General features: G+C 51.9%; 1 protein-coding gene across 3 annotated transcripts in view; it reads left to right on the plus strand.

Moving 5' to 3' along the window:
• LOC140726096 (tetratricopeptide repeat protein 31-like) overlaps nucleotides 1-12,678 on the plus strand; it is an 88,281-nt gene that overhangs the window by 61,213 nt on the left and 14,390 nt on the right. For all 3 annotated transcript variants that reach the window (XM_073042048.1, XM_073042049.1, XM_073042050.1), the window contains exons 12-15: nucleotides 114-218; nucleotides 1,017-1,104; nucleotides 3,711-3,849; nucleotides 10,599-10,673. In XM_073042048.1, coding sequence (XP_072898149.1) covers nucleotides 114-218; nucleotides 1,017-1,104; nucleotides 3,711-3,849; nucleotides 10,599-10,673 — 407 coding nt within the window. The remainder of the gene's footprint in view (nucleotides 1-113; nucleotides 219-1,016; nucleotides 1,105-3,710; nucleotides 3,850-10,598; nucleotides 10,674-12,678) is intronic.

The raw sequence follows: 12,678 nt of genomic DNA on the forward strand, positions 1-12,678 counted from the left end.
CCCCCGCAGGGATATACAGAGGTCTCTGCCTGTGTAACCTGGTTTCTCCTTTCCTCCGCAGAGAGACACAGAGGTCTCTGCCTGTGTAACCTGGTTTCTCCTTTCCTCCGCAGAGATATACAGAGGCCATTCAGGCATTTCAGCAGGTGCTGAGAATTGATAGTTCCTGCAAAGATGCAGAATTTGAATTACAGCAAGTACAGACTAAACTCCTGATGGTGAGTATCGGGGGGTAGCCCTGTGAGTGGCGGGGTTTTCATTATCAAAAGACTAGAATGTGAGGGTGTTTGAGTACAGTCCAGGCAGTGGGAGCAGGTGGGATGCGTTCACCCCCCACCCCCCCAGCACTCGAATAAAGTGGGGGTGTTAGTGAAAGAAGTACAAGCTGGCAGGTGATAGGTGAGACCAGGTGGGAGAGAAGCTGGGGGAGGGGTAAAGGACTGAAGACGAAGGAATCTAATTTGATCATGCGAGAAATGGAAAGAGGAGGGGCACCAGAGGGAGTTGATGGGGGAAGAGGGAACCATATTGGGAAAAGGAAAAGGAGAGAGAGGGTAGAAATAACCAGAAATCAGAGAAATCAGTATTCATGCTGTCAGGTTGGAGACTACGCAGATGGAATATGAGGTATTACTCCTCAAGCTTGAGGGTGGCCTCATCGTGGCAGTAGAGGAGACCATGACTGACACATCAGAATGGGAAAGGGAAGTCAAATTGAAATGCCTGGCCTCTGGGAGATCCTGCCTTTTGCAGCAGACGGAGCGATTCCCTGATCTCTGTCATGTCTCACCAATGTGGATAAGGCCACTCCAGGAAAACTGGCTGCTGTAGGTGACCCTGATAGACTCAGAGGTGAAGTGTCGCCTCAGCTGGAAGGACTGTCTGGTGGTGAGGGAGGAGGTGTGGGGCAAGTGTAGTAGCTGTCATGGTCGCAGGGTAAGTGGGACGGGGTGGGGCGGGTGGACAGGGGAATCACAGAGATGGAGAAGGGGGAAACCTGTTGTGTGTGATTGCAGGAGCGAGGTTTTACACTGCAGCAGTGTGAAGAGACTCTAAAGATCCACGGAAACTGGGATCAGGCACTGGAAGCATTATCTTCCTCAGGTGAGTGCTGCCCTCTCCATCGCCACTCAGCGTAACACTACAGCACCAGGGTTCAATTCTCACTGCAGTCTGTAAGGAGTTTTTGTACACGTGGGTTTCCTCTAGGTGCTCTGGTTTCCTCCCGCTTTTTCAGGGATGGGTAATGGTTAGTAAGTGTGCTAATTTGCCCCGGAAGTTGCGGGCTATCCGTATCCCCAGCACATCCTTGGTTTGTGTTGATCGGTGATGCAATCAACACTATTCACAATGTTTCAGTGTTTTAATGAACATGTGTCAAAGCTAGTCTCATCTCTCCAACACCCCCCCCCCCAAATCCTGGAGGATTACACAGCGGGAGTGGGGCGACACGGGTAGGGTAGCGGTTTGCACATTGCCTTATGGTGCCAGTGGTCCGGGTTCAATGCCCACTGCTGTCTGTAAGGAGTTTGTACATTTCCTCTGCAACTGCGTGGCTTTCCTCCCACAGTCCAAAGACATACGGGTTAATGGATTAATTGGTCACATGGGTGTAATCAGGCAGCGCGGGCTCGTTGGGCCGGAAAGGCCTGTTACCGTGCTGTATCGCAAAATAAAAGGGTGCTTCTGCCTCACGTGGGTTCAAACCTAACTCTGGCACCATCCGTGTGGAGTTTCCATGCTCTTCCTGTTTTGTTTTCACCAACCCAAGTTTATTACTTGAGGCCCTTATCCCTGCAAACGGAAGAAGTGCTACACCTGCCCCCACACTTCTTCCCTCACCACCATCCTCGGCCCCAGACAGTCCTTTCAGGTGAGGCACCACTTCACCTGCGAATCAGCTGGGGTGATATACTGTATCTGGTGCTCCCGATGTGGCCATTTATACATTGGGGAGACCCGCCGCAGACTGGGAGACAGATCGTTTCGCCGAACACCGGCGCTCAGTCCTCCAGCAGTGGCGGGATCTCCCTGTGGCCACACACTTCAATTCCACAGACCACTCCCACTCCGACATGTCTGTCCATGGCCTCCTCTACCGTCAAGATGAGGCCACACGCAGGTCGATGGAGCAATACCTTATCTCCCGCCTAGGTAGCCTCCTACCTGCCGGCATGAACTCACAGACCTCCGTTGATACCCCTGCCCCCCCTTATCCCATCCCTATCTATAATTTCAGTCTGGTTCTCTTTCTCTCTCTTTTTTCCCCCTCACTATAATCTTCCCCCAGCCCTACCTTCCTTTCTCTTTTATTTCCCATAATTCTCCACCTTCCCCCTAGCCCATTTTCCTTCAACCTGTCACTTTCCAGCTCTCTACTTCATCCCTCCCCCCACTTCTTATTCCCTCTCCACCGTCCCATGTTACTTCACTCCTGATGAAGGGTTTCGGCCCGAAACGTTGTCACTACCTCCTCCCATAGATGCTGTCTGGCCTGCTGAGTTCTGCCAGCATTTTGTGTTTTTATTTAGTACTTGAGGCCCTCTGTTGGTTGGGATCAACCATGGATATTGCATTCTACACAAGGCAGGGCAATACAATATGGAGAACAAGCTGTAGCAGGCTCACCCTCTCCACGCAGCTGATAAATCCAAAGGAATGGCAGAGACTGATACAGTTTGGCACCAGTGGCATCGCGGGATTAGGACTGACTTAAGGACTTCAGTTCCAGATTTTTCCTTGAGGTTTTCTCCCAAAGTCTTCCCCATGAGTGGGTATAGCCACAAGGCAGTGGAATTTCTAGACAGGAGTTTTCCTTCCCCTAGATGAGCTGCCAACCACAGCTGACAAACCCCATCTGCCCAAAGCGATTGGTTTTAAGGTACCAGTAACCAGCCGCTGACCCTTATCCTGTCAGTAGAAACAGTTCCATCAGGCGTAGTAGCTACGCCACAGGTGAAGGCCAGGAGCTGGACTTTGTTGTTAGAGACTAGTTGAAATGCACATCATAGGGAGCATTTAATAGGTAGTGGGAGCTTATTGCTACTACCTCCTCTGGCTATGACAACCTTAAGGAACCATTACAAGTGCTACAACAGTACAATATGACAACAAGTCACTACGGTAGAAGAGTAACGAAACACCAACTGAACTAAAATATTCCCAGGGGGACATAATCTTAATGTGATTGGAGGGATGTCAGAATTAAGTTCTTTAAACAGAGAATGGTGGGTGTGTAGAATGAACTGCCTGAGGAGGTGGTAGAGGCAGATACATTGGGGGTGTTTAAGAGACTCGTGCACATGATTGTTCGAAGAATGGAGGACTTTGAAGAAGGGAGGGGTCAGATTGATCTTGGTTAAAGGGCACACCCTGTGCTGTACTTTTTTCTACGTACATAAAGTTGTAATATTTAAGGGAAAGTTGGGGGAACTGCTTCACTCAGAGGATGGTGTGAGAGTGGAACGAGCTACCAGTGGAGGTGGTGGATGCAGGTTTGATTTCAACAAGAGAAGTTTGGTTAAGTTTGTAGATGGGAGGGGTGTGGGGGGGGGGTGGCTATGGACCAAGTGCAGATCAATGGGTCTGGCAGAATAACAGTTTAACATAGACTAGATGGGCCAAAGGGCCTGTTTCTGTGCTGAAGTGTTAATGACCAATTTTGGTGACAAAAGCTATTTTTCTCCCCGATCTAACCTCTTTTACTACAGCTCAGAAACCTCGAAGTAGCCATATAAACTCAAGCATATCCATAGCCAACGGAGATGATAAGGACTTTGTACGTGTGAAGAAACATTCAAACCAGCAAAAACATAAATCTGTGGTTTCCGTGCCAGCACAGCAGCCACGGTGAGTGCTTTTCAGGAAAGGGAAGCCTCCACTATGTGGGGTTATAGCATCGATGGAGCACGTAGTTACAGATAGGATGGAGAGCGGCCTCCCCAAGTGTAGCTGCTACAATCCATGTCTGGTTCTTAGTGTTTGTAGAAGGGAGACTAACTAGTGAGGATCTAGAAACACGTGCAACACGCATCAATATGCTGGAGGATCTCAGTGTCCCATCCATCCGGGTGTGTGACATTCCCCACCCCCCCCCCCATCCATCCGACTGTGTGACATTCCACACCCCCATCCAACCGACTGTGTGACATTCCACACCCCCCCATCCATCCGACTGTGTGACATTCCCCACCCCCCCATCCATCCGACTGTGTGACATTCCCCACCCCCCCCATCCGAGTGTGTGATGTTCCCCACCCCCCATCCATCCGAGTGTGTGACATTCCCCACCCCCCATCCATCCGACTGTGTGACATTCCACACCCCCATCCAACCGACTGTGTGACATTCCACACCCCCCCATCCATCCGACTGTGTGACATTCCCCACCCCCCCATCCGAGTGTGTGATGTTCCCCACCCCCCATCCATCCGAGTGTGTGACATTCCCCACCCCCCATCCATCCGACTGTGTGACATTCCACACCCCATCCATCCGACTGTGTGACATTCCCCACCCCCATCCAACTGTGTGACATTCCACACCCCCATCCATCCGGGTGTGTGACATTCCCCACCCCCATCCGACTGTGTGACATTCCACACCCCCATCCATCCGACTGTGTGACATTCCACACCCCCATCCAACTGTGTGACATTCCACACCCCCATCCATCCGAGTGTGTGACATTCCACACCCCATCCATCCGACTGTGTGACATTCCCCACCCCCATCCAACTGTGTGACATTCCACACCCCCATCCATCCGGGTGTGTGACATTCCCCACCCCCATCCGACTGTGTGACATTCCACACCCCCATCCATCCGACTGTGTGACATTCCACACCCCCATCCATCCGACTGTGTGACATTCCACACCCCATCCATCCGACTGTGTGACATTCCCCACCCCCATCCAACTGTGTGACATTCCACACCCCCATCCATCCGGGTGTGTGACATTCCCCACCCCCATCCGACTGTGTGACATTCCCCACCCCCCCATCCATCCGAGTGTGTGACATTCCACACCCCCATCCGACTGTGTGACATTCCCCACCCCCCCATCCATCCGAGTGTGTGACATTCCACACCCCCATCCATCCGAGTGTGTGACATTCCCCACCCCCCATCCATCCCGACTGTGTGACATTCCCCACCCCCATTCATCCGACTGTGTGACATTCCACACCCCCCCATCCATCCGACTGTGTGACATTCCCCACCCCCCCATCCATCCGAGTGTGTGACATTCCACACCCCCATCCATCCGAGTGTGTGACATTCCCCACCCCCCATCCATCCCGACTGTGTGACATTCCCCACCCCCCATCCATCCGACTGTGTGACATTCCCCACCCCCCCCATCTGACTGTCTGACATTCCACACCCCCATCCATCCGAGTGTGTGACATTCCCCACCCCCCATCCATCCCGACTGTGTGACATTCCCCACCCCCCCATCCATCCGACTGTGTGACATTCCACACCCCCATCCATCCGAGTGTGTGACATTCCCCACCCCCCATCCATCCCGACTGTGTGACATTCCCCACCCCCCATCCATCCTGACTGTGTGACATTCCCCACCCCCCATCCATCCCGACTGTGTGACATTCCCCACCCCCCCATCCATCCGACTGTGTGACATTCCCCACCCCCCCATCTGACTGTCTGACATTCCACACCCCCCATCCATCCCGACTGTGTGACATTCCCCACCTCCCCATCCAACTGTGTGACATTCCCCACCTCCCCATCCAACTGTGTGACATTCCACACCCCCCCATCCGACTGTGTGACATTCCACACCCCCCCATCCATCCAACTGTGTGACATTCCCCACCCCCCCATCCATCCGACTGTGTGACATTCCCCACCACCCCCCATCCATCCGACTGTGTGACATTCCACACCCCCCCATCCATCCAACTGTGTGACATTTCCCACCCCCCATCCATCCGACTGTGTGACATTCCACACCCCCCATCCATCCGACTGTGTGACATTCCCCACCCCCATCCATCCCGACTGTGTGACATTTCCCACCCCCCATCCATCCGACTGTGTGACATTCCCCACCCCCCCATCCATCGACTGTGTGACATTCCCCACCCCCCCATCCGACTGTGTGACATTCCCCACCCCCATCCAACCAACTGTGTGACATTCCCCACCCCCATCCATCCGACTGTGTGACATTCCCACCCCCCCCATCCATCCGACTGTGTGACATTCCCCACCCCCATCCAACCAACTGTGTGACATTCCCCACCCCCATCCATCCCGACTGTGTGACATTCCCACCCCCCCCATCCATCCGACTGTGTGACATTCCCCACCCCCATCCAACCAACTGTGTGACATTCCCCACCCCCATCCATCCCGACTGTGTGACATTCCCCACCCCCCCATCCATCCGAGTGTGTGACATTCCCCACCCCCCCCCATCCATCCGAGTGTGTGACATTCCCCACCCCCCCATCCATCCAACTGTGTGACATTCCCCACCCCCATCCATCCGACTGTGTGACATTCCCCACCCCCATCCGACTGTGTGACATTCCCCCACACCCCCATCCATCCGAGTGTGTGACATTCCCCACCCCCATCGATCCCGACTGTGTGACATTCCCCACCCCCCATCCATCCGACTGTGTGACATTCCACACCCCCCCCATCCGAGTGTGTGACATTCCCCACCCCCCATCCATCCCGACTGTGTGACATTCCACCCCCCCATCCGACTGTGTGATGTTCCCCACCCCCATCCCGACTGTGTGACATTCCACCCCCCATCCATCCGACTGTGTGACATTCCCCACCCCCCATCCATCCGACTGTGTGACATTCCCCACCCCCATCCGACTGTGTGACATTCCCCACCCCATCCATCCGACTGTGTGACATTCCCCACCCCCATCCGACTGTGTGACGTTCCCACCCTCATCCATCAGACTGTGTGACATTCCCCACCCCCATCCAACTGTGTGACGTTCCCCACCCCCCCATCCATCCGACTGTGTGACATTCCCCACCCCCATCCATCCAAGTGTGTGACATTCCCTACACCCCCATCCATCCGACTGTGTGACATTCCCCACCCCCCCATCCATCCGAGTGTGTGACATTCCCCACCCCCCCATCCATCCGACTGTGTGACATTCCCCACCCCCATCCGACTGTGTGACATTCCCCACCCCATCCATCCGACTGTGTGACATTCCCCACCCCCATCCGACTGTGTGACGTTCCCCACCCTCATCCATCAGACTGTGTGACATTCCCCACCCCCATCCAACTGTGTGTGATGTTCCCCACCCCCTCAACCATCCGACTATGACATTCCTGCTCAATTATCCCTGCATCTTCTTTCCCAGAACCGTCCATCACTGCAGTTTTCCAGTGGTGTCCTTGCTTTTTATCTCTGTAATCAATGGACCTTCAGGTCATGTGTAGATTCTGCTTGTTTCTTTAACCGTAGGAACAGAATTAGGCCATTCAGCCCAAGTGGTCTGCCCTCATGGCTGATTTATTATCCCTCTCAACTCCATTCTCCTGGCTTCTCCATTACCTTTGATGCCCTGATTAATCAAGAACCTACCAAATGCTGCTTTAAATATACCCAATGACTTGCCCTTCACAGCTGTCAGTGTCGGAATCCCACAGATTCACTGCCCTCTGCCTTAAGAAATTCCTCTTTATCTTCGTTCTAAAGCGATGTCCTTCTGGTCTGAGGCTGTGCCCACGGGTCCTAGACTGTCCCGCTGCAGGAAACATGCTCTCTGCATCCCTTCTTTCTCGGCCTTTCAATCTTTGATAGACTTCAATGAGACCCTGTTATTATTATTATTATTATTATTATTATTATTATTATTATTATTATTATTACTACTACTACTACTACAGAGAGTAGGAACATTTGCCAGACCAGATTTAGCACCAGGACTCCAGGGAAAGAGAGGTTTCAGAATTTGCTAAATTGGTTTATTATTGTCATGGTTACTGAGTTAAAGTGAAAATCTTGTCTTGCTGTTCACACAGATCAATTCATCACATTGAGGCAGTTGAAGGGAAAACAATAATAGAATGCAGAATAAAGCGTTACAGAGAGAGTGCAGTGCAGGCAGATAATAAGGTGTAAGGCCATAACAAGGTAGATTGTGGGGTGAATAATCCAATTTTTCAGCCTTAGCTTTATTAATAGCAAAAGGATAGTGAGGGATATAATTGGTACCTTAGAGAATCAGAGTGGACAGCTATGTGTGGAGCCGAAAGAGATGGGAGAGATTTTGAACAATTTCTTTTCTTCGGTATTCAATAGACAATAGACAGTAGGTGCAGGAGTAGGCCATTCGTCCCTTCTAGCCAGCACTGCCATTCACTGTGATCATGGCTGATCATACACAATCAGTACCCCGTTCCTGCCCTCTCCCCATATCCCTTGACCCCGCTATCTATAAGATACTCACTAAGGAGAAGGATATTGAATTGTGTAAGGTAAGGGAAACAAGTAGGGTAGTTATGGAAACTATGATGATTAAAGAAGAGGAAGTACTAGCACTTTTAAAGAATATAAAAGTGGATAAATCTCCAGGTCCTGACAAGAATCCCTAGGACCTTGAGGGGAGTTATATAGCAGGGGCTCTGACAGAAATATTTCAAATGTCATTAGAGACGGGGATGGTACTGGAGGATTGACGTATTGCTCATGTGGTTCCATTGTTTTAAAAGGGTTCTAAGAGTAAACCTAACAATTATCGGCCTGTAAGTTTGATATCAGTGGTGGGTAAATTAATGGAAAGTATTCTTAGAGATGGTATATATAATTATCTGGATAGACAGGGTCTGATTAGGAACAGTCAACATGGATTTGTGCGTGGAAGGTCATGTTTGACAAATCTTACTGAATTTTTTGAAGAGGTTACGAGGAAAGTTGACGAGGGTAAAGCAGTGGATGTTGTGTATATGGACTTCAGTAAGGTCTTTGACAAGGTTCCGCACAGAAGGTTAGTTAGGAAGGTTCAATCGTTAGGTATTAATATTAAAGTAGTAAAATGGATTCAACAGTGGCTGGATGGGAGATGCCAGAGAATGGTGGTGGATAACTGTTTGTCAGGTTGGAGGCCGGTGACTAGTGGTGTGCCTCAGGGATCTGTACTGGGTCCAATGTTGTTTGTCATATACATTAACGATCTGGATGATGGGGCGGTAAATTGGATGAGTAAGTATGCAGATGATGCTAAGATAGGTGACGTTGTGGATAATGAAGTAGGTTTTCAAAGCTTGCAGAGAGATTTAGGCCAGTTAGAAGAGTGGGCTGAAAGATGGCAGATGGAATTTAATGCTGATAAGTGTGAGGTGCTACATTTTGGTAGGAATATTCAAAATAGGACATACATGGTAAATGGTAGGGCATTGAAGAATGCAGCAGAACAGAGGCATCTAGGAATAATGGTGCATAGTTCCCTGAAGATGGAATCTCATGTGGATAGGGTGGTGAAGAAAGCTTTTGGTATGCTGGCCTTTATAAATCAGACCATTGAGTATAGGAGCTGGGATTTAATGTTAAAATTGTACAAGGCATTGGTACAGAGTACAGAGGAGATTTACTAGAACGTTACCTGGGTTTCAGCACCTAAGTTACAGAGAAAGGTTGATCAAGTTAGGTCTTTATTCTTTGGATGGTAGAAGGTTGAGTGGGGACTTGATAGAGGTATCTAAAATTATGAGGGGGATAGATAGAGTTGACGTGGATAGGCTTTTTCCATTGAGAGTAGGGGAGATTTAAACAAGAGGACATGAGTTGAGAGTTAAGGGGCAAAAGTTTAGGGTTAACACAAGGGGGAACTTCTTTACTCAGAGCGGTAGCGGTAGCGGGTAGCGGTGTGGAACGAGCTTCCAGTAGAAGTGGTAGAGGCAGGTTCGGGATTGTCATTTAAAGTAAAATTGGATAGGTATATGGACAGGAAAGAAATGGAGGGTTATGGGCTGAGTGCAGGTCGGTGGGACTGGGTGAGAGTAAGCATTTGGCATGGACTAGAAGGGCTGAGATGGCCTGTTTCCGTGCTGTAATTGTTATATGGTTTTATAGGATCCGTTCGGTAGTCTTATCGCAGTGGGGTAGAAGCTGTACTTGAGCCTGATGGTAGTAGGTGCTTCAGAGTGGGAGAGGGAGAAGAGGGACTCTTCGGTGTGGGTGATTATACTGGCTGCTTTACTGAGGCAGCTGGAAGTTAGACAAGACTCTGTGGAAGGGACACAGTTTTCTGTGATGTGCTAAGCAGTGTCCACAGCTCTCTGACGTTTCCTGCAATCACGGGCAGAGCAGTTGTGCCATACCAAGCTGAGATGCATCCGGTCAAAGAGGACATAACTGAATTTCACTGGGCTCCTGAGGAGGTAGACGTGCTGCTGAGCTTTCTGCGTGCTCGGACCAGGGTGGGAATCTAGAGCTCCGGACATTGAGAGCTAAGGACTCCATGAGAAGCAGAGACCCGGGAGGACTGTAGGGCTGTGCTTGATATGTGCTGAACCTGTGTAGAGTCGTCTCTACGTCACCTCTGCGTCTAACAGCAGAAAACTTGTCTTTTGCCAGCAAACTCTTTCCGGTCTGGATTGGAAATGTGACCACTCGAATCACCGAAGAATCGTTACGCGTAATATTTGAAACGTGAGTCAGAGATCAGTGCAGGTGGGGTTCGGGACACTATGGGTGGTGGGAGCCTGTATCTCTCAGTACGGGGTACAGGTGTGTCTGTGGGTGGTGAGAGGTTGTCTCTCTCAGTACGGGGTACAGGTGGGTCTGTGGGTGGTGGGAGCCTGTATCTCTCAGTACGGGGTACAGGTGGGTCTGTGGGTGGTGGGAGCCTGTATCTCTCAGTACGGGGTGCAGGTGGGTCTGTGGGTGGTGGGAGCCTGTCTCTCTCAGTACGGGGTACAGGTGGGTCTGTGGGTGGAGGGAGCCTGTCTCTCTCAGTACGGGGTACAGGTGGGTCTGTGGGTGGTGGGAGCCTGTCTCTCTCAGTACGGGGTACAGGTGGGTCTGTGGGTGATGGGAGCCTGTAACTCTCAGTACGGGGAACAGGTGGGTCTGTGGGTGGTGAGAGGTTGTCTCTCTCAGTACGGGGTACAGGTGGGTCTGTGGGTGGAGGGAGCCTGTATCTTTCAGTACAGGGTACAGGTGGGTCTGTGGGTGGAGGGAGCCTGTATCTTTCAGTACAGGGTACAGGTGGGTCTGTGGGTGATGAGAGGTTGTCTCTCTCAGTACGGGGTACAGGTGGTTCTGTGGGTGGTGGGAGCCTGTCTCTCTCAGTACGGGGTACAGATGGTTCTGTGGGTGGTGGGAGCCTGCCTCTCTCAGTACAGGGTACAAGTGGGTCTGTGGGTGGTGGGAACCTGTGTCTCTCAGTAAGGGATACAGGTGGGTCTGTGGGTGGAGGTAGCCTGTCTCTCTCAGTACGGGATACAGGTGGTTCTGTGGGTGGTGAGAGGTTGTCTCTCTCAGTACGGGGTACAGGTGGGTCTGTGGGTGGTGGGAGCCTGTCTCTCTCAGTACGGGGTACAGGTGGGTCTGTGGGTGATGGGAGCCTGTAACTCTCAGTACGGGGAACAGGTGGGTCTGTGGGTGGTGAGAGGTTGTCTCTCTCAGTACGGGGTACAGGTGGGTCTGTGGGTGGAGGGAGCCTGTATCTTTCAGTACAGGGTACAGGTGGGTCTGTGGGTGGAGGGAGCCTGTATCTTTCAGTACAGGGTACAGGTGGGTCTGTGGGTGATGAGAGGTTGTCTCTCTCAGTACAGGGTACAGGTGGGTCTGTGGGTGGAGGGAGCCTGTATCTTTCAGTACAGGGTACAGGTGGGTCTGTGGGTGGAGGGAGCCTGTATCTTTCAGTACAGGGTACAGGTGGGTCTGTGGGTGGTGAGAGGTTGTCTCTCTCAGTACGGGGTACAGGTGGGTCTGTGGGTGGAGGGAGCCTGTCTCTCTCAGTACGGGGTACAGGTGGGTCTGTGGGTGGTGGGAGCCTGTCTCTCTCAGTACGGGGTACAGGTGGGTCTGTGGGTGATGGGAGCCTGTAACTCTCAGTACGGGGAACAGGTGGGTCTGTGGGTGGTGAGAGGTTGTCTCTCTCAGTACGGGGTACAGGTGGGTCTGTGGGTGGAGGGAGCCTGTATCTTTCAGTACAGGGTACAGGTGGGTCTGTGGGTGGAGGGAGCCTGTATCTTTCAGTACAGGGTACAGGTGGGTCTGTGGGTGATGAGAGGTTGTCTCTCTCAGTACGGGGTACAGGTGGTTCTGTGGGTGGTGGGAGCCTGTCTCTCTCAGTACGGGGTACAGATGGTTCTGTGGGTGGTGGGAGCCTGTCTCTCTCAGTATGGGATACAGGTGGGTCTGTGGGTGGAGGGAGCCTGTCTCTCTCAGTACGGGGTACAGGTGGGTCTGTGGGTGGTGGGAGCCTGTCTCTCTCAGTACGGGGTACAGGTGGGTCTGTGGGTGATGGGAGCCTGTAACTCTCAGTACGGGGAACAGGTGGGTCTGTGGGTGGTGAGAGGTTGTCTCTCTCAGTACGGGGTACAGGTGGGTCTGTGGGTGGAGGGAGCCTGTCTCTCTCAGTACGGGGTACAGGTGGGTCTTTGGGTGGTGGGAGCCTGCCTCTCTCAGTACAGGGTACAAGTGGGTC

The sequence above is a fragment of the Hemitrygon akajei genome, chromosome 4 (assembly GCF_048418815.1).
Source record: "Hemitrygon akajei chromosome 4, sHemAka1.3, whole genome shotgun sequence".
NCBI lineage: Eukaryota > Metazoa > Chordata > Chondrichthyes > Myliobatiformes > Dasyatidae > Hemitrygon > Hemitrygon akajei.